This window comes from Garra rufa, chromosome 14, assembly GCF_049309525.1.
Source record: "Garra rufa chromosome 14, GarRuf1.0, whole genome shotgun sequence".
Taxonomy (NCBI): Eukaryota; Metazoa; Chordata; class Actinopteri; order Cypriniformes; family Cyprinidae; genus Garra; species Garra rufa.
Genome location: NC_133374.1, coordinates 19,686,829 through 19,708,995, shown reverse-complemented (window position 1 = coordinate 19,708,995; position 22,167 = coordinate 19,686,829). Strand labels below are relative to the sequence as shown.

The window sequence follows — 22,167 nt, the reverse complement described above, 5'->3', positions numbered from 1 at the left end:
TCGTTCTGTCATTACATCTATGGTCTGTTCATCCATCGGTTTGTCTATCCATCCATTCATATTTGTCTATCTATCTATCTATTGTTCTGTCGTTACATCTATCATTCTATCGATTTGTCAGTCAATCATTTTATCATTCTATCGTTACATCTGTCTGTTCCTCCATAAGTTTGTCCATCCATCCATCCATCCATCCATTCCTTATCTATTCATCCATTCATCTATCGGTTTATCATTCATTCTTTCTATCTATTAATCAGTTTATCGTTCTGTCATTACATCTATGGTCTGTTTATCCATCGGTTTGTCTATCCATCCATTCATTATCTATCTATCTATCTATCTATCTATATATCTATCTCTATCGTTACATCTGTCATTCTATCGATCTGTCAGTCTATCATTCTATCGTTCATCTATCGTTACATCTATCTTCTGTTCATTCATTCACTCATCTATTCATTATCTATCCATCTGTCTATCATTTTATCATTGTCTATCTATCTAGATCTATTGATCATTGTATCTATTGTTCTATTCATCCATCCATCCATCGATTAATTTATCTATTTGTTCATAAAACTATCAGTCTGTCCATTTATTCATATATCAGTCATACAAAACATGTCAAAGACAAGAGTTTTGTCAAAGCCAATACAGTCAACAGATTTTTATTGTCAAGAATTTATATCTGCAGTTGATATTAAAAAGATGTTCTCCTATTCACAGAAGGCAGGAATGTTTTCATTACAAGCAATCAACAGTATAAATCACAGCAGAAATCAATGCAAATAATATTGCAATCAAACATCACAGTAGCCCATCCAACACATAAATCATACATTCATTGCAAACATGTTAGCTTAGATATGAACTGCTGTTGAGGCCTTTGAACAAACACAAAGCTATGTGCAGAGAATAAACAATTATGAAGGAGAGGGTGATGATGGATTAAATGATTACAGTAAACCGATTCCAGAGTTATTAAAAGGACTATATAATAAGTTATGCCAAACAATAGACAAAAACAAATACTTTCTTTACACAAGTGGACAGCAGATGACGTAAAGTAAAAGAATGTATCCTCAATATGCACACTAATATTTCTGCATTCCAATAATCTCCAATGAACTACAGTTATTGTTCGTGGAGAAAATATGTCTACCGTGGGAATGCGTGGGTGGTAAATATTTCTTCCTTACAGCTCCTGTAGGGTTAAAACATCTACAATGTTTCTTTTTTCACCCCAACCTGGGAAAGTATTTCAAAAGCCAAAACAACTGGTTTGTCATTTCAGCAGGAGACAGGAAATCCCAAGCTGCTCTGTTGTGGAGCACCTGAGACCTGAGATCTCACTCTCTCGCTCCACAGGCACCTTTACCCAGAGCAACGGCCAAGTTCCACACAGCCGTTTACGGTTATAGTGAGGGGACAATTACAAAAACGTTGGCTTTAAATCATTTTGATGTTGAAATCCCAGGCTAGAAGACTTTGTGCCAGAGTAACAGCAGGTTACTTTTCTAAGCCACACTGCCCTCTGTTTTGCTTTAAGTGCAAGCATATTTCAAAGAAATGTGCAACGTAAATGACACTGTGGGTATTAGTGTTGTAAAGTGGAAGAAAAAAGGGGGGGGGGCAAAATGACTCATACATGCCAGTAATGTGTTGAGGTTCAGGAAAGGACTTGAATCATAAGGCTCATAGTAATGCCAGTCATGAAAGCCTCAGATCTGTAAGAGAACATAAATACATACAGAAGACATAGCAGTACTATTTACACACCAATTCTCAGCATGATAAAACTGGAGTGGAGACATGTTGTCAGACCGTGCTGAATATCCAGACAGAGTGCTCACATTTTTATATTGATGGGAATAAGGTTCCTCCTGATTTATTGAATCCTCTTTTTGATGAGCTTTTCCAGTTTTCGGATACGGGAAGATTCTTGTTCAGGGGTGGGAGTGCTGAAGGACAATGACGGGCCACTGTCTGGTCCTGATGGCGGATTAGGCAACCTCTGTCTGAACAGCTCCAGCATAGTGCTCTGCTCACTTCGTTTCAGACCCTATAAATTTAGGGAGGAAGAGGTAGACACTTTAGACCGATGAATTTCAAAGATCTTTTCAATTATTTTTGATAACTGGATATGTTGTTTTTAAAAGTCATTTTGATTCTCTAATGAATCTGTTAAACCTGACTCGACAGAATGATTCATTCACAAATTGGACACATAGTATATTCACCAAATACAAACTCAAATAGTATTAAAAAATATTGATTTCTCCATTTTAATTGATTCTCATTTTTACAAAATGATATTAATTCTTAAATCCCAATTATCGATTAGTTCAGACTGTTTTCAGTTAATAAATGGCATATAAAGTGCCTCCAATCCAGTAAATCATAATAAGCTTTGTGCTTTGTTACTTTTGATATAAAACATTTTGATATTAAAATTCTGTCCATTTTATTACAGTATTTAAACAATAAATGCTGTTTTGGCATTGTTTAATGTGGAGTGACGGATCACTGTAGTGCCTCAGTTCAACAGAAGCGGAAGCGCAGGTGAACTGATCATCTCCTCCACTTTAAAGGAACTCTTCACTTTTTTAGGAAATAGGCTCATTCTCCAACGATATCACTTGCGATATCACTTTTAGCATAGACCAATAGCATGGCGTACAAAAATAACCAATGAGTTTCAGTATTTGTCCTATTTAAAACTCGACTCTTCTGCAGTTATATCGTGTACTAAGACCGGCGGAAAATGTAAAGATGTGATTTTCTAGGCCAATAAGATTAAGAACTACACTCCCATTCCGGCGTAATAGTCAAGGAGGTTTGCTGCCGTAATATGGCCGAAGCGGGCGCAGTAATATGCTCCCTGTGCATGCAGTTGGTCACGTTGTGCTGCGTGATATTACTGCTTTTATTATTTAAAGCTTTTGTAACATATATTATCGTTCAAAAGTTCAGGGTCAAGAAGAATTTTAGGGAGGGGAAGAAGAAATGAAAGAAATTAATACTTTTATTCAGTAAAGATGCATTAAATTGATCTAAAGTGACAGTAAAGAAATGTAAAATGTTACAAAAGCTTTCTTTTTTAGCTGAATGTAGTTCTTTTAAACTTTTTGAATTTCTATTTCTAAAAATATACTGAAAAAAAAAATTTACACAACTATACATATACATACATAATCTACCAGCTAAAAGTTTCTTAACAGTAAGATTTTTAATGTTTTTAAAGAAGTCACCAAGCCTACTTTTATTTGATCCAAAATGCTGCAAAAACAGTACAATATTTGACTATTTAAAATAACTGCTTTTTATTTTTAATTTTTTTTAATGCAATTTATTCCTGAGATGAAAACTACATTTTCAGCATCATTACTCCAGTGTTCAGTGTCACATGATCCTTCAAAAATCATTCTAATATGCTGATTTGCTGTTCAAGAAACATTTTTATCATCAACATTTAAAACTGTTCAGTACATTTTTTCAGGATTTTTTTATGAACAGAAAAATCCAAAGATTAGCATGATATTGTAGTATATATGTATTATATATGCATGTATGTATGTATGTAAATTTTAAAACTTTTATTTGGGAACCCTGATTTCTGGTGGTGAGAGCTCATGAAATATGAGGACAATTTATCTGATGCTAATAAAACAGACTCACCTTCATGTCCAGAATCTTCTGGAATGTCTCAGGGTTGCTGTCAGCAAGGAGCTTGATGTAGTTGTCCACAAAGACCACAGATGGCTCATGAGGGGCCATGACCACCTGAGAGGTGAGGAGAAACAAGAGAGGTAAACTCCAGCTGATTCTCCAAACTCTCAAATATGAAACATTACCATACGAGACCCACACAGAACAGAATGAAGTGATCTGATAGATAAAACACTAAACAAAGACAAAAACTTGAAGTGACTATTTAAGGCTCTCTTTTAACGGCGTAATTACTCTATGCTTGAATGAAGCTGAATTAGCCTCACCGGTAATTTTTTGCAGGGTATAATAAGAGAGTCTCAATTGAGCAGTAAAAGGAGGTTAAATGGGGTACAGGCCTGCATTGTGAATTGGTTTCTTTTCCCTCCCAAGGGTGGGATGAAAAAAATGTTTAACTGTATATCTTGCAACTATTTAGATTTGTAAGAGGGCAGAAAAACACATGGCTGACAGATACGACCAGAGGGGAAAAAGTATTTTAATCAGCATCCTGTGCAACATTTCCCTTTATACAATACCCATTATTCTTCCTTTTCTTTTTGCTCTCAGTACCTGAAGGCATAAGCCAGGATATGCGGATAAGGGTCAAAGCAAAGTGGGACACGGAACACTTCGGATGGTCTTGAATTCTGAACGTTCTTTCCTTACCACAGAGTGATTTACTTAGCGACCGTCCTGGAGACAGGCCAAGGAAAAGCCTTGAGGAGGCTTGTTGTAGTTACCTCGTAAATGAGAAAGAAAGAATAGAGAAAACGAGAGGAGGGGGAGAAAGTCTGCCTTTCCGTTCATTTCCAAAAGAGCCACAATGGGGGGGTAGGAGTGAGACAGGCGAAAAAAGAAAAGACTGTGGAAAACAGCCACGTCTCACAGGCAGAAGCAGCAGCATGCTTGGCTCGCGCTGCCTCCTTCAGCTTCACATCTCTCTGAGGTTTGGGCCCTAGGATGGGCAGGAACCCATTCCCAGCCAAGGAAAGAGAGAAAAAGTGAAGACATCTTTAACAGATTACTCTCCACGTTTAGCCTGTAATGAGCGTCATGTGGACAGCCAAGCCACCACCAGCAATGGAGGTCCTATTTCACCCATAAACCGCTTAACGGGTGTCGCACTTCACTGATGTAATCCATCAACGATTAAGAAAGAACGATGACAAAGCGAGACCGGGGTGGAAAACGAATGTGCTATTGTTCCACTAAACACAATATCCCACGCTGATTTGTTTGGCCACATGGCAGCAGAAGCCTTGATGTTCAGGGGCATATTGAAGAATGAACGGCTCTTCCAGGAACCGCAGACCAAAATGCTGATGAAGATGGAAGTAATTACTTGAGAGGCACCTGGGGCCCAACAAAGCCAATCATTTAATGCCAACCAGATTTTAAAGACCCACCGTATGCAAGTCAAGATCAAGGCTGGGTTTCATACGCAGACCTTTATATGTCCATGAATCGCCACTGGTCATGTGTCCATCAAACTGATCTTGCATTGTCAAATTTAGCTGCGGATTACAGATCAGTTTTTTAAAGAAGTCTCTTATGCTCATCAAGGCTGCATTTATTTAGAAAAAACTTAAATGAAAAAATGTATTTTCATCAGCCATTACTCCAGTTTTCAGTGTCACGTGACCTTCAGAAATTATTCTAATATGCTGATTTATTACTTTATCATATCAATGTTGGGAACAGTTGTGCTGCTTCCAACTTGTGATGCTTTTTTTTCAAGATTCTTTGATGAATAAAACGTTAAAAAGGACAGCATTTATTTAAAACTGAATTCTTTGCGGTCACTTTTTATCAATTTGACTAATCCTCGCTGAATAAAAGTAATAATTTCTTTTAAAAAAAAGAGAGTTTAAATGGTAGTTTATATTGTTACAAAAGATTTCTATTTTAAATAAATGGCATTTTTTTTTACTTTATTTATTAAAGAATCCTGACAAAAAGCATCACAGGTTCCAACTAAATATTAAGTAGCACAACTGTTTCCAACACTGATAAGAAATCAGCTAATTACAATGATTTCTGAAGGATCATGTGACATTGAAAACCGGAGTTAAGATGCTTTAAATTCAGCTTTGCATTACATTTAATTACATTTTAAAATATATTCACATAGAGAGTTATTTTCCATTGAAATAATATTTCACAATATTACTGTTTTTTCTGGATTTTTGATCAAATGCGGCATTGATGAGCATAACTTCTTAAAAAAAAACATTAATCTTACTGATCCCAAACTTTAGCTATTAAAAGGGATAGTTCACCCCAAAACAATTTAGTCATCAATAGGGCTGGACAATAAATCAATAACGATAATTATCGCACAATATAAATTTCCACGATAAACAATAACAAGAGTTCGATAAATGTGTGATATAGTGTTCGATATAGTGCACCATGGTATTGTGTCAAAAATGTGGGTGTTTGTGTAGAATTGTATTATATTATTAAATGTAGACATGTATTAAATGTATTGAAGGAGGAGTAACTGAATAAAATTACAGTATATTTTTTATGAATAATCTATAGCGTTTATGCATTTATACTAAATGTATTTAGTATAAGTGCATTATCAGGATCTAAATTTATGCTGCTAAATAAATAAATAAATAAAAAAACTCAAACAGTCAGAATAATTAAATTTCACCATATAAAAATAGCACAAGCCTGTTTCTTGATTTGAAACAATATTACTCATTAGAACATAGAACTAAGAAATAATTTTGTTCTTATTAATTTTAATAAGTAAAGTATTTGTCATGTTCTGACCATAAAGAATAGTTTAAAACCACAATTAACCCTCTGTTTTTTACAACTACTTACATTGGAGCAAAAATCTGCCTTTAAACTTAAAATTTGACAATAAAAATAAAAATTATAGATATAATCATCCATATCGCCCAGCCCTAGTGATCAATTACTCACTGTTGTAATTTCAAACCCATAAGACTTTCATTCATCTTTAAAACACAAAAGAATATATTTAAGAAAACTTGAGATTTCAATGAACGTTTATTCCAAAATTCATAAAACACCGTAAAAGAAATTCTTGAATTTGAATGTTGAAATTGAATTCTGTTGATTTGGAAATTCTTGAATGAATCAAGCGGTTTAATCCAATTTAATGTAATGTAATTGAATGGGGTTTTTTTGTTCTTGAGCGTCAAGTAAATACGGTTCAGCCTTATTGCATTTAAAATATTTTACTTTGTGTTTCAAAGATAAACAAAAGTCTTATGGGTTTAAACCAGCATGAGGGTGAGTAATGACAGAATTTTCATTTTTGGGTGAACAATCCCTTTTAGTTGATTTTTTAAAGCGAGCCTCTCTGGCTATTTTCACGATGAGTAACAAGTTAAAATACTATAAAAGAGCAAACCAAAAACCTACATAAGGTTTGCTTTTGACAAAAACTTAAAAATGGATTCCGGTTTGACTTTCTTCGAAAGTGTTTACAAAGTAACAATTTCCTAAGAGAACAGCACAAATGAAATAATGACACTGGACTGTGGCATTAAGAGCATGACCTATTTCTTTAAGACTTCTCAATGTCTGCCCATGTTTTCTTATAGTGTTTTTCATCTTCTGTAAATAATCTTTGCATGATCTTGGACACTTAGAGCTGAACCCAGTATGAGCATTAGGAGGATTAAGGCTGAATTCCAGGCAGTTAAAGACCAGGAGCAGGAAAGCCCCGGAGAGCCTAATAAAAGACTGTGGAGCATGTGTAGGGCTGGAGATAGGGGTCAAGGAGAAGAAGGTGGGTCTGGAGATCAGGGCGAGGAAGAGCCATCCATTTCTCCAGTTGTATTTGAACAACACAGACCTCAGACACCCAACCAGAACATCTGCCTACACATATTATTAAAAGGGAAATATCATGGAAGACATCATTTTTTTTGTGCTTCTGAATTTATGTGGACATACTCTAATGTTCGAAAATAAATTTGTCCCGGACCATTTAAGAAAACTTGAGCTGCATAATTGTGTCAGAAATCATCATACATCCCCATTTTTTATAAACAGACTTGATTTGTAACTCAACTTTTTTGGGTGAAAAGTATTAAATTGAGGCCTGTTCACACCAAGATGAATGTTTGGTGAAAAAATTGGTGAAAATTTTTGGTTAAAAGTTGCGCAATGCTTTGTGTACCTAAGGCTTTTCTGCTTTATCGGCACCTACTTTTAGAGAGTGAAAGTGCATTTTCATTTAGCCCATCTGCCATTTTTTTTAAAGGATAGTTCACCCAAAACTGAAGATTACCCCATGATTTACTCACACTCAAGCCATCCTAGGTGTATATGACTTTCTTCTTTCAGATGAATACAATTGGAGTTATATTAAAAAATATCCTGGCTCTTCTGAGCTTTTTAACGGCAGTGAATGAGTGTTGAGATTTTGAAGGCCAAAAACACCCATACATTTATCATAAAAAGTACTCCACGTAGCTTTTGGGGGGCCTTCTGAAGCGAATCGATGCTTTTGAATAAAAAAAAAATTGAAATTTAAAACTTTATAAACTATAATCTCTAGCTTCTGCTAACTGTCGTATGTTGTGAATTACAAATATGTCATACAAGTGGACAAGTTTGAACCCTATTGAATGTTACAAGTCTATATGTGACCCTGGACCACAAAACCAGTCGTAGGAGTCAGTTTTTTTAAAATAGAGATTTTTTGCATTACCGAAAGCATTTACTGAAAGCTGAATTGCTTTCTATTGATGTATGGTTTGTTAGGATAGGATAATATTTGGCTGAGATGCAACTATTTGAAAATCTGGAATCTGCCAAAACAAAAAATATTGAGAAAATTGCCTTTAAAGTTCATATTAAGTTCTTAACATTGCATATTACTAATCAAAAATTAAGTTTTAATATATTTACAGTAGGAAATTTACAAAATATCTTCATAACACATGATTTTTGACAAAGGAAAAATCGATCATTTTAAACCATACAATGTATTTTTGGCTATTGCTACGAATATACCCGTGCTACTGGTTTTGTGGTCCAGGGTCACATATCTATGAGTGAGGATTATTAAACTGTGGACTGCTAAGGCTGCAGGCAGGAAAGCCAAGGCATGTGAGCACTTCCTGTCTTTCAGAGAGAACTCATTAAGCCAGACGTGCACAGCTTAGTAAATAACTCCAACCGAGCGCTGCACCATGCAGAGCTTTATGAGCAGCTGATCATTAAAGACTTTCCTGTATTGAGCTTCTCATCAGGGAGGCCCATTTAAAACTGAATCGGGTGAGCAAATTCTCAAATGTTTAATGGCCGTGAATGCACGTAAGGTTCCCACCTTGAGGATCATCTCCGCTCGAGTCATTCCTTTAACCACTATTTTGGTGTAGCTAGCCGGGGCTTTACGGACCACCTGAGAGCCAATGGAAGGGAGGTCTAGAAGAACGGTCTTGAGGGAATGTGTGTCCAGGAGTAACTGTTCAGAAGAAAAAAATAAGAACACGGTGTTCTGAAGGTCCTTGAAACCCAAACATCCCAGTGTCTGTATCTCTACCTACCTGCTCCGCTCCAACCATGCTGATTGGCTTACACCTGAACAGGTGGTTGATGAACTTTGGAATGAAGGAGCTGAAAAGAATGGAAAAAACAGTCAGTGTGTTATGAAAGAGCCTTTGTTCCACTGATTACTGAGTGGCTGCGGTACTGACTTGGTGAACTTAATGCAGAACTGGGTGAAGTATTTCCGGGTGGAGGCCAGGTTGTCTCTAATGATGGGCACATTTTGTTTGATGTGCATGATTACAGAGGTCACATACGGGCTTTGGTCTCCCACATGCTCCACACTCTGCCACGGCATCTGTACAAACATACACAAAGTCAACTTCAAGGCTAGTATAAATATTCTGAAAACACTCTCAAACAATGTTATTGCTGACTAAAACCAAAACTTTTAAACTGATAGTTTACCCAAAAATGAAAATTCTGTCATTAATTACCTACCCTCATGTTGTTCCAAACCCATAAGACCTTTGTGTGTCTTTCGATATTTTTGATTAAATTCGAGAGTTTTCTGACCCTGCATAGATAGTAGGGGTGTGCAAAGCAGCCGGTATTTGTATCTGTATTTGTATTTGTTGAGGGGGGAAAAGTATTTGTATTTGTATTCGAGTAAAATTCAAAATAGGTGTAAAGTCCTGTTTTTTTTGTGCGTTACACTTATAATTTACGTTATAGTGTAAGTATTCTTTAATTATACCCATTATAATAATTATGTATATGCAATATTGGTTGATGTTTTTGAACATGTAACAAGGAACGCCATTGAAAAGAAAATAACATAACAGCCATTACCTCATCCATGGTTAAACCAACAACTAATAAAATACCATTGTGAACATTATGAACCCCACCACCACCCATCCTTGTTGGAGGACGCTGAACAGACAGAATAAAAACAATACATAAAAGAACTGTTCTTCTTCTGAATGAACTTCTTTCCCGTGGCATCTGCTGTTGCTAAGCAACCATGACCTGATCTCTCAATGAAGACTCAGAAGCTTCAGCAAAGCATAAATGGATTTCCAGCATTAAAAATCGCTTGCAGTAGCTCTGCTATTAAATTTATTTTAAAATGGTTATTCCTGTACAGATATGATAAGCTGTTCCTCCAACTTAGCTGTTTTTCAGTGTTATTAAGGGAAAGGGTGAAGCTGATTGGTTGGTTCTGGTCACATGACCTGCGCTGCGCTTGTGGCATTCTGAAAAGTTGAGATGTATTTATCTGGATGTGGCACGGACGCGCCTGGAAAAAACGAGCGCGTAGCACCGTGTCCGCATCGCTTCCATTATGAGTGCGCATACCGCGCTACATGTGAAACAACGAACTTGAGCACGCATGTGAACGGCCCCTAATGGAATAATCTCCCGATCAAACTCTGCTTCCCAAAAGCTATAAACTGCCTCCAGAACCCAGTTAAGGTACAAAAATCTATTCAACAAAAATAGTGATGCAGAAGTCTTTTTTCACCCAGCCGAGTCTTCTCTGTTGCTGTGTGTAGCAGCCTGTGTCAGTCACCTCTTTTAACCCCACCCCCCGACTCCTGAATGTCACTCACTCACGCGGGCATGCACTGACTGCGGTCTCATGAGGAAACGCAGCTTTTTCATACAAAGATTTTCTTGTTCCCGAATACAAATATTTTTTAAAGTATTTGTTCGAAATAAGTATTCGTAAAAAACACGCTATTTGTGCCTTTCTGAATACTGTATTCGGGTTCGGCTCCACCCCTAATAGATAGCAACCCAACTGACATGTTCAAGGTCAAGAAAGGTAGTAAGGACAACCTGGCAGTTGCGTTACTGCCTATGCAGGGTCAGAAAACTCTCGGATTTCCTCAAAAATATGATAATTTGTGTTTTGAAGATGAACCAAGGTCTTATGGGTTTGGAACGACATAAGGGTGAGTAATTTTCATTATTAGGTAAACTATCCCTTTAAAAACGGAAATAAAGCTGAAATAAAATAAAAGTTAGATGAAAAACACAACATAAAAACACTGGAAACCAAAAGTGTTGCCCTGACAGCGCTAAAATTACTTAATGTTAAATAAAATAAAAATTAAGGCTAAACAGAAACATCAAAAATGAATGCCAAAATTACTGAAACTTAAGCCGAAAATAAAATAAAAGCTGAAAATATTTTTAGAAACTACAAAAAAAATAAAAGATTGACTGATATAATTCTGCCCGATACCGGCATATTATTTTCATGTTATGGTCAATAACCGCTAATCAGCTGATATCAAAATTATTTGTACTATTTAAGTCTAATTATTTAAAAAAAAATAAGAATTTAGGCATCACACCATTCTAATGTAGAATATGAAAAAATGATAATCATTTTAAGATTTGTTTAAGATTAAGATCAACAGTGTTATTAAATTATTAGTGTTTTTATAGATTAACTGAGTGTTAAATAAAAGCAAAGGTAAGTAAAAAGGATAGTTCAACCAAAAATGAAAATTACCCCATAATTTACTCACCCTCAAGCTATCCTAGGCGAATATGACTTTCTTCTTTCAGACGAATGCATTCAGAGTTATATTAAAAATGTCCTGACTCTTTCAAGCTTTATAATAGCAGTGAATGGGTGTTGATATTCAGTGCTCCAATAGAAGTGCGTCCATCCATCATAAAAAAAAAAGTGCTCAACATGGCTCCGGAGGTTTAATAAAGGCCTCCTGAAGTGAATTTATGCATTTGTGTAAGAATAAATATCCTAGTTTTATGGATAGCAGAAGCTAGAGATTACAGTTTATAAAGTTTTAAATATGGACATATTTCTTACACAAACACATCGATTCACTTCAGAAGGCCTTTATTAACCCCCCAGAGCCGTACTTTTATGATAAATGGACGCACTATATTGGACTTCCTTTGGACTATTGAATATCAACACCCATTTACTGCCATTATAAAACATGGAGGAGCCAGGACATTTTTTAATATAACTCCAATTGTATTCGTCTGAAAGAAGAAAGTCATATACACCTACGATGGCTTGAGGCTGAGTAAATCATGGGGTAATTATCATTTTTGGGTAAACTATCCCTTTAAATCTACAAATCCAGGAAATCAGAATTTCAATTAAATATCCAACATCAGCAGGTATAATAAATTAAACTACAAAAATTTTAAAATCATCTTATTACTGCTATGAAACTGATTTAGTACCTTGCTCATAGCTGTGAGAGCTGGATCACATGCAGCGTCTAGGTCCTGAACCAAGAGCTGGATACTGTTTGAGATAACCCTGCCAAACAGAGAGATTGATAGGAAAATTACTTAACAACTAGTAATTGATTTCCTTGTGCAAACATACTTTTACTTAGAATCACAGATCAAGTTATTGTGACTGGTATTTACGTGCTAAAGGTGTCCATCTCCCCAGTTAAGTTGATTCTCTCCATTAGGGACTTGTCCACCTTCTCCTTCAGCTTCTCCTCTAGCTGTGGACATAAGACATTTGTATCATTAAAGGTGACATATCATGAAAATCTGACTTTTTCCGTATTTAAGTGCTATAATCGGGTCCCCAGTGTATCTACCAACCCAGAAAACATGAAAAAGGACAACCCACTAACTTTGTTTTTGGTAAAACCTTTCTGCAAGCATGTGAAAAAAACAATTGTGTCAGATTTTGCTCCCGCGGTGACGTGGTGAGGGGATCTTATTATAATATTACCGCACCTTGATCTGTATGTTTCCACCCATAGCGCCGTCATTGTGTTTACTGTATATTATGCTGCTGCCACACAGGTCTAATATAAACATGCAATTTCTTTCCCAGCTGTTTACCTTCACAGACATAACCAACTGTTTTTGTAACTTGTGTGTTTTCCACATCAACTTGTATGTATTTGACCGTTTAAGCACAATAAGACATGAAAGAGATCAGTGGGGTATTTTAAGCTGAAACTTCACAGACACATTCTGGGGACACCTGAGACTTCTATTACATCTTGCAAAAAGGGGAATAATTAATCCTTTAAAAAAAATGTGAATGAAGCATGTGTGGTGGGTCACCTGTTGTGTTGTGGCCAGGCAGTATTCGGCCGTGCTTAAGATGCTGCATATAAGACACAACTCTTCCATTGTGAACTTGGCCACTTCTGATCCCTCTTTCTCCTTCAGCAAGCTGCTGATGGTTAGACCACCACTATTGGTGCTGGTCCTGCATGCAAACACGCACAAACATGGTTACCAAAGCACCCTAACTCAACCCTCCGGCCCTCCCGCTGGAAGGAACACAAGAAAGACTGCATGGAAACCACAAGACAGCTTCTCCAAAACAAAGATCTTTTTTGAAACTCCCAAAGACAATACGGGGTAAACCACACAAGGCGACGGGTGGGGATTTTTCCTTCTTTTGAAGAGCGGCACAGAGAAACCCCACAAATGCGACCACACAGAGACCACCACTGGCTCTCCTCTCCAGCATCACTACAGCATAACACCCCAAATAAAAGCCACAAAAAGGGAAAAAGATTAAAATAAGTCAGGTGGCTCGACTCACTTTGGTAGGTTCCCAGAGAGGATCTTCCAGGCGTACTCACGCAGATATTTCTGGAAGATGGTGGTCAGAGCAATCATGGGCTCTCCGGTGCTCAGTTGTGAGCACTGGACCATACACTTCTTGTAGTACACAAAGAGATCCGCACAGCTGGGGAGCACAGCGCCTCCCTCATCTGTACCTGATTTAGGGGGACCCTGCGCCCGGAAATCAGCAACAAAACGGTCGATCAGCTCGCCAAGATTTCTAAGACAGAAAACAAAAGGATTAATGACAGTAGGCCTAGACGGAATTTGCAGACTTTATCCGCATTTCCTGCACTGATTTTAAGGTAAAATCTGTATAATTCTGAGGAATGGACTTAAACATGGCAAAATTTATGTTAAACAGAACTTAACAGAACAAAATAAAAGATGAGAGATTTTAATTGGTAATATAAAAATACATATTAAAATGAGTCAAAAAAGTCAAATAATACATTAAATAAAATCATAAAAAAATAAAATACTGAACTTCACAGAACAAAATAAAATAAGTGGAAAAATTTTTTAAATAAATATTTGCAAGGTTTTTGGGGGACCAAAACAAAATTAAATATTTTCAAAAAATAAAATACAATTTAAATTAAAATATTTTCAGAAAAACAAAATGTTGAAATAAAAATAATAAAATACAATACAATATAATAAAACTACATAATAAATAAAATTAATATATGCAAGGTTTTGGGGGGGATCAATCTGTTTGCTGGAAAAACTACTAAATTAAATATAAAAAAAAATTATATATACAATAAAATAAATATTTGCATGGTTTTTGGGGATCAGTCTAAAGGACACTGTGTTTTGCTGGCACAAAATAAATATTTTCATAAAATAAAATAAATAAAATTAAAATAAAAAATATTTTTTTGATTAAAATATTGTTATTAATATATTTGCAAGATTTTGGGGGATCAGGAAGCTCTGTGTTTTGCTAGAAAAACTACTAAATAAATATTTTTACAAATATATTAAAAATTAAAATAAAATATACAATAAAATATTTGCATGTTTTTTTTGTTTTGTTTTGCTGGCATTAAAATAATAAAATAAAATAAATAGTTTCATAAAATAAAATAAAATAACAAATATGTTCATCAAATAAAATACATTAAAACGTTTGCAAGGTTTTTGGGGGATCAGTCTGAAGAACATTCTGTGTTTTGCTGGGAAAAACTACTAAATTAAATATTTTCATAAAATAAAATAAAAAATATCTGAAAGGTTTTTGTGGTGATCAATCTGAAGAACGTTCTGTTTTGCTGGGAAAACAACTACATTAAATATCTAAAAAATTAAATAAAATAAAATAGCTTGGTAAATGAAAGCACTGTCAAATATTTAAAAAAGAACCGACATCAAACAGCACATATCTAACTATGACAGTAAACACAATGTGTTAAACTGGCTTTGAACAGCATTGTATTGTAAGGTCAGTAAATAGGTCATCTCTCTCAGCACTGAGTAATCAGATAGATGCTAACCCCATGGGAAGAATGTGGACACTCTCATGCCAGACAGGTCAGTGTGAACTGGTATAATGCAAGCCATTGTTAACAGAAAGGTCATTTTGCTTTAGGCAGTGCCAACAGAGTGTTACATGGGCCAGAGAAGGGCCTGTACAAGAAGCTCTTTGCTTGAGAGCCTCATGGGTTTGGAAAGAGGGTAAGCAGGAAAACGAGAGGTAAAGAACAAGAAAAGACAAGTAAAGAAAGAAATCAGATGCTGTATTCAGGCTGTCTGCAGCATCTGTGGTTAACAGCTAATGGCAACCATTTTTGCCTCAGTGGTGAGGCAGAGAGAGTCAGGCAAGGGAACTACTAAAAAGGGGGGCGCAAGAAAGGGAAGATCACAAACCAAGTGCATCTGAAATGGGGGTTGGTAAAGAGGACCCTTAAATGACCTTTTAAATGAATGGACTAGTTCTTGTGTGCCTCATCTGATATGATTGTGCATATTTTACTTACTTATCCTGCGACTCGATGTAAACGTAGAGATGAGGCTCAAAGCACTTGGACACAATGCCATGGAACGGGTTGTCTGGAGCCTTGGGCTTCTTTGGCTGTGAACAACAAAACATCACTTCATCAAAACTTTTTAGAGAAATGTGCCAGTGTTATTCTAGTGTAACTAAATTTTTAAAAATATTTTGTTTTAATAAAGTTTTATGTTAATTTTGTTGTGCTTTTGTTATTTTTATTGAATAGTTTAAATAAGTACATATTTTTTTAATTAAATTAAATGTAAAAATGTTTTAGTAATTTTAGTACTTCAAGTTAAGCATAACGAAAATGAAAAAAGGCTTCCTTGGCAACTAAACTAAAATATTTGCAAGGATTTGGGGGATCAATCTGATAGACGTTCTGTTTTGCTGGAAAAACTACACAATTAAAGACTTTATTCGCAATTAAAATCTGTATAATTCTGTGAAATGTATTTAAAAATACAAAATACATGTTAAACAGAACAGAATAAAAGATATGAGATTTTAATTAGCAGTAAACTTGATAATTTACAAAAACTACTAAATATTATTAAATAAAATAAAATATTTGCAAGGTTTTTGGGGACCAATCGGGTGGAAAGGTTTTGAATTAATATTTAAAAAAATAATAATAATATAATATAATAAAATATTTGGGGGAAACGATGTAAAAGATGCTCTATGTTTTGCTGGAAAAGCTACTACATTGAATATAAAATATAAAAATAAAACAATATATTAAAATAAAAATTAATTCTGTGAAATGCATTTAAAAATGGCTAAATTTATGTTAAACAGAACTTAACAGAACAGAATAAACTATAAGAGATTTTAATTTTAGTAAGATTGGTCATTTAAAAATACTAAATATTATAAAAATAAAATAAAATATGAAATTAAATAAAATATAAAATGAAAGCATTGTCAAATATATATATATAAAAAAATGAAAACTAACACAACATATCTAACTATGACTGAAATCAAAATGTGTCAATCTTGCATGGGAAATGAAAAATAGAATTTAACAGAATAAAATAATTATAGAATCAATCTGAAGGATGATCTGTTTTGCTGGAAAAACTACTACATTAAACATTACCAAAAAAACAATATTAAAATAAAATACAAACTTAGTTCTATGGCATGCATTTAAAAATGGCAACATTTATGTTTAACAGAACTTGACAGAACAGAATAAAACATGAGATTTTAATAGGTGGTATAATTGGTAATTTAAAAATAACAATTTGTAAAACAAAATAAATAATACATTTAAATAAAATAAAATAAAATAATTAAAATATTTGAAAGGTTTTTGGGGATCAATTCTGATGGATGCTCTGTGTTTGATGAAAAACTACTGAATTAAATATTTTAAAATAAAATGCAAGCATTGTCAAATGTTTAAAAAATAAAACACAGTGAAAGCTAACAGCACATATCTAACTATGACTGAAATCACAAATGTGTTCATTTTAAAATATTTCCATTTTTTTATGAATTTGTATTTATTAGGTTTAGTTTATTTACTCAAGTCAAACATCAGAAATAATGAAATAAGATTACAGAAAATATTATTGAAAATAATTTTGAAATAAAATAAGTTTGATAAAATAAGATAAAATAAATAGTCACTTTTATTTTTTCCCCCCAAATGTCCATATATTTTTTTTAATGTTTATTTTATATAAACTAAACGAAAACGGTCCATTGGTCCAACAGATGAACTAAAGTAAGTTTAAGTATATTTTATTTCTTATTTCGTCATTTTCCATGAAAACGTTTTTCTGGTTTTAGTCTTACTTATCGATAATAACCCTGACGTGTGCTGCAGTGGCACCAGTGTGATAGAGAAAGTGGAAGGAAACTCAATTGCAAAACACCACAGCGATAACGGTGAACTTCTGAGAAACCCAAATCATCAGAAATGTTCTTACAACACCTGATACTGAGAACATCACTGCCAATTTAAAGATAAAAGGAAGTAAGTATGCAACAAATGAGCCAAAGTCAAGCTCTTACACTAAAGTACACGTTAGGAGCTTGATAAATAGAGGGCAAATAAAGCCTTCTAAACACATGGTGCCTTAAATGTTTTCATAACACGTAAATTCCAGAGAATCCACGCCTGATCCGGGCCACAGTTCAGATGAGAGTCAAATCAAACTACATTAGGAAGAAATGTAAATTGCATGCTGGAAAGGCACCAAACGTGCTATCAGTTTCTATCAGAAGATGGGTGGAGTAGACTGCATATGTGGTTATTGCTGCAAATAAAAATAAGCAGCCTCACCCTATCCAAATCCTCATCCTTTTCTGATACATTGTCTTCTCCTGACTCATCTTCCAAAAAGGGGTTTGTCGGTTCTAGAGGCGTCTCAGGCTTTTTCTGCTGAGAAAGCACAGAAGAAACATCACACAACAGCCAGATCACCAGCATGTTCATGCCCCAGTAAAACCCTTTTATGCTTGGCAGCAAACAGGCATGGCATCCAAAACAAAGTGCAAGTGTGGTCTCACCCCAGGGCCGTCGTTCAGGGTGCAGCCCGAGAAGCGCTTAGCCAGCAGTCCTTCGAAATTGGTGGTCCTCTGAATAGCGAAGAGCAAAAGCTTGACCTCGATCTCCCTGGCACGGGTTCGCATCAGCTTGGCCAGCTCTGTTCTGATGAGCAAACGAAACACAGACAGAGACACGAGGATGTGAGCGAAACCTAACGTGCCAAGTAGGACTAAGGCTTCAGGTCAGCGCTTTTATAGGCCAGTATGTGCAGAAGCCTGGTTTGGCTGTTAAAGGAAACCACAGTGGATGAGTGCTGTTTTCAGAAGACAAGATCCAGTTACTGTCAGCTTGAAAACGAATGTTTTTTGTGAGAAGAAAATAAGCCTACATGGGAGAAAATGGTGGTGTGGTGTATCCATTCTTACATAAAGCTTTGTCAAAAAAGAGAAATATATTAGATCGGATTACAGCGGACCTCAAACGTTCTTTCCAGGCACTGAGGGTTTTGTAATGACTCTCTAGAGAGGAATTTGACTATAGACAACACACACACAGCCTACTTTAGACTGTCAATAGCACTACTGAAATCCCAGACATATAACCAGTTCCTTTCCATCTAATCGTTCATGTCATACCCCGCACAATTATGTCTTTTGCTAAAGCATGCCATAGTTGTGTGCTGCCTAATGTCTAGTCTTCCAAGCAAACCACTAAATGTACATGTAAACCCCAGGTGTATTTTCCCTAATGGAGATAATGAGGATTTATGCTATACTCACATCATGTCGGAATTAGCGTAATTACAACTCTACTCAGAAGCGCTCATGTCTCCAGACTCAAAAATTATTTGTTTCTATGGTGACACTCATTATGCCACATTGCATTCATGTCTGGCTTTGTTATTGAAGACAGCAAAATACATAATCACTATAAGCGCTAAACTTAAGCAATCTCTATTCAAACTTTGAAAAACAGCAAATTTACGGGAAATATTTAAAAAAAAGCTACATACACTACTGTTTAAAAGTTTGGGGGTCGGTACAATTTTTAAATGGTTTTGAAACCAAAAACTGTATCATAGTATTAATTTCTATAGACTTTACTGCACTTAACTTGAAAGTAGTGGAAGTTTAACTATCTTTAGTTAAAGGATTAGTTCACTGCTGGATAAACATTTCCTGATAATTTACTCACCCCCATGTCATCTAAGATGTTCATGTCTTTCTTTCTTAAGTCAAAAAGAAATTAATGTTTGAGGAAAACATTCCAGGATTTTTCTCCATATAGAGGACTTCAATAGGGATCAACAGGTTGAAGGCCCAAATTGCAGTTTCAATGCAGCTTCAAAGAGCTCTACCCGATCCCAGCCGAGGAATAAGAGTCTTACTTGGCAAAATGATCTATCATTTTCTCAAAAACTCAAATTGATCATTTTTAACCACAAATGCTCATCTTGCACTAGCTCTGCGTCCATGACCTCAAGCATTACGTAATTACGTTAGAAAGGTCACGTGTGACGATGGAAGAAGTACCGACCCAGTGTTTACAAAGTGAACATGCAAAGAAAGTCAAACGGCCTTTACAAAAAAAAGGTAAAACAACGATATCGGACAAATTTAAAGTTGGAGGATAAAATGAGATGGAGTTTTTCACCCTACCTGTTTGAACCAAGGTACACAGATGAAGAACTAACCGTGCATGACCTTTCCAACGTGATTACGCAATGCGTGAAGATGTAGATGTGCATCACAGAGCTAGTGCAAGAGGAGCGTTTGTGGTTAAAAAGTATATGCTTTTTTTTTTTTTTTTTTAGAAAAAAACATCTCGCTCGTTTGTTTCACTAGATAAAACCCTTATTCCTTGGCTGAATTCCCCATTGAAGCTGCATTAAAACTGCAATTTGGACCTTCAATCCATTGGCCACCACTGAAGTCCACTATATGGAGAAAATCCTGGAACGTTTTCCTCAAAAAACTTAATTTCTTTGCGACTGAAGAAAGAAAGACATGAACATCTTGGATGACATGGGGATGAGTAAATTTTCATTCTGGAAGTGAACTCCTCCTTTAAAATAAAATAAAGATATTTTGGACATAACACAACACAAACAAGTTTAAGAAATTAAAGCTTTCATAGAACATTTAAAATGTAATTAGAAGATTAACTATTGTTATTTTTCCATTCAAGTTGTAAATTTCTTACACGGAAATTTGCACCAAAAAAATAAATAAAAAAATAAATAAATACAGCATTTCTATCCTATGTGCAAATGCAAGTTACTTTTTTGTAACTATGTGAATGTTAAGGAATAAGGAATCATTCACCTCAAGCGAGCAATGTTTTTAATGGAATTATTAAAATTTTATTTACATACAACATTATATGGCCCTATTCAGACATATTCAAAGTAATGTTTTCTAATGGGGACGTAAGCTATTTTCAGTATCTAAAGGGATTAGTCAGTGATTTTATTGCAGTCCGAATCCAGAATGCCAGTGTTTCTCTCCCACCACCCTCGTAAAAATCCCCAGCTGAATACCCTACTGTTTTTTTTTTATAAACACCAAGGTTGTGTTATAATTTAATTGCAGTCTGAATTCACATCTCTTTTACAAAAAGAAATCGAATAAAAATTCACTGTTTAAATCTTTTTTGACCACTGCCAAACACAATAAAGTAACTGTTGCACTTTGCTATGATTTGCATGCATATTCACTACTGAAGAAAACAATAAATACTGAAATGCTGGAAAGTATTTACAAGAATAATATTTCATAACTGCTCAACCACAGCGAGTGGGAGTTGTTCGGAACAAACAAAAAAAAAAAAAAAAGAAAGAGGAAAAGCATGTAAACATTTGAAAATGGACAGCAACAGTATGCAATACAATTTTAACTTATGTATTATATACAATTATATACATAAAAAACATAAAGCAGTTTAAGTTTACCTTATGTAAATAAGAGGTTGTATTAAGTTATTTCTGATAATCTCCACATTTTAATGACATTCATCATTTTGAGAGATAAAATGCAAGACAGAAAACGAGTTCAACCATCTCTTTTCCTATTATTAAACAGGAGATTTAAATAATCAAATAATTCATATGATATTATAAAATATGAATTTATTCTTATTTTTACGGGGATATATTATATTTTATTTACATCAAACAATCCACTATGAATAAATGGTCATCTGAATCCATGAGTTTTATCACTGAGGTGCCATGTAAATTTATTTTTTACAGACGTCCACATGAGAATGTGCAAGAATCTGCAAAATGTTTATTACAAAATGTATGTTACTTTTATTTAATTTTTTTATCTAGTACTGACCTGAATAAGATATTTCAAATAGAAGATGTTTACATAGTCCACAAGAGAAAATAGCTGAATTTATACAAAAGGTTCAAATGCTCACTGATGCTTCAGAAGGAAAAACAATGCATTAAGAGCTGGGGGGTGAAAACTTTTTGAATTTAAAGATCAGGGTAAATTTAATTGATTTTGTCTTCTAGGGAAACATGCAAGTATCTTCTGTAGCTTCTGAAGGGAAGTACTAAATGAAAAAAATATTATATTTAGGCAAAATAAGAAAAAATGTACACATCCTCATTCCGTTCAAACGTTTACACCACTGGCTCTTAATGTATAATTTTTCCTTCTGAAGCACCGGTGAGCGTTTGAAAAATCTGAAAATCTGAAATCGTTGCATATGAGTCTCTCAGTTGTCCTCAATGTGAAAATATGAATCTCAAGATCAGGCATTGTTGGAAAGGGTTCAAATACATAAAAATGCTGGAAAACCAAAGAATTTGTGGGACCTGAAGGATTTTTCTAAAGAACAGCAGGTAGTTTAACTGTTC

The 22,167-nt window shown here is 34.9% G+C and overlaps 1 protein-coding gene across 3 annotated transcripts in view; it reads right to left on the bottom strand.

Moving 5' to 3' along the window:
* Positions 1 to 655: 655 nt before the first annotated feature.
* The window catches only part of vps53 (VPS53 subunit of GARP complex), a 36,503-nt gene continuing 14,991 nt past the window's right edge, over positions 656 to 22,167 (bottom strand). The window contains exons 11-23 of one of the 3 annotated variants that reach the window (XM_073817714.1): positions 18,320 to 18,461; positions 18,093 to 18,191; positions 15,780 to 15,874; positions 13,775 to 14,017; positions 13,285 to 13,432; positions 12,625 to 12,707; positions 12,433 to 12,511; positions 9,408 to 9,556; positions 9,258 to 9,327; positions 9,038 to 9,175; positions 3,682 to 3,786; positions 1,857 to 2,065; positions 656 to 1,730 (exon numbers count right to left, since the gene is read on the bottom strand). In XM_073817714.1, the coding sequence (XP_073673815.1) occupies positions 1,892 to 2,065; positions 3,682 to 3,786; positions 9,038 to 9,175; positions 9,258 to 9,327; positions 9,408 to 9,556; positions 12,433 to 12,511; positions 12,625 to 12,707; positions 13,285 to 13,432; positions 13,775 to 14,017; positions 15,780 to 15,874; positions 18,093 to 18,191; positions 18,320 to 18,461 (1,525 nt within the window). In that variant the 3' untranslated portion in view covers positions 656 to 1,730; positions 1,857 to 1,891. Of the gene's footprint in view, positions 2,066 to 3,681; positions 3,787 to 9,037; positions 9,176 to 9,257; positions 9,328 to 9,407; positions 9,557 to 12,432; positions 12,512 to 12,624; positions 12,708 to 13,284; positions 13,433 to 13,774; positions 14,018 to 15,779; positions 15,875 to 18,092; positions 18,192 to 18,319; positions 18,462 to 22,167 lie in introns of all 3 variants that reach the window. The other 2 variants (XM_073817713.1, XM_073817715.1) reach the window with 2 other exon arrangements.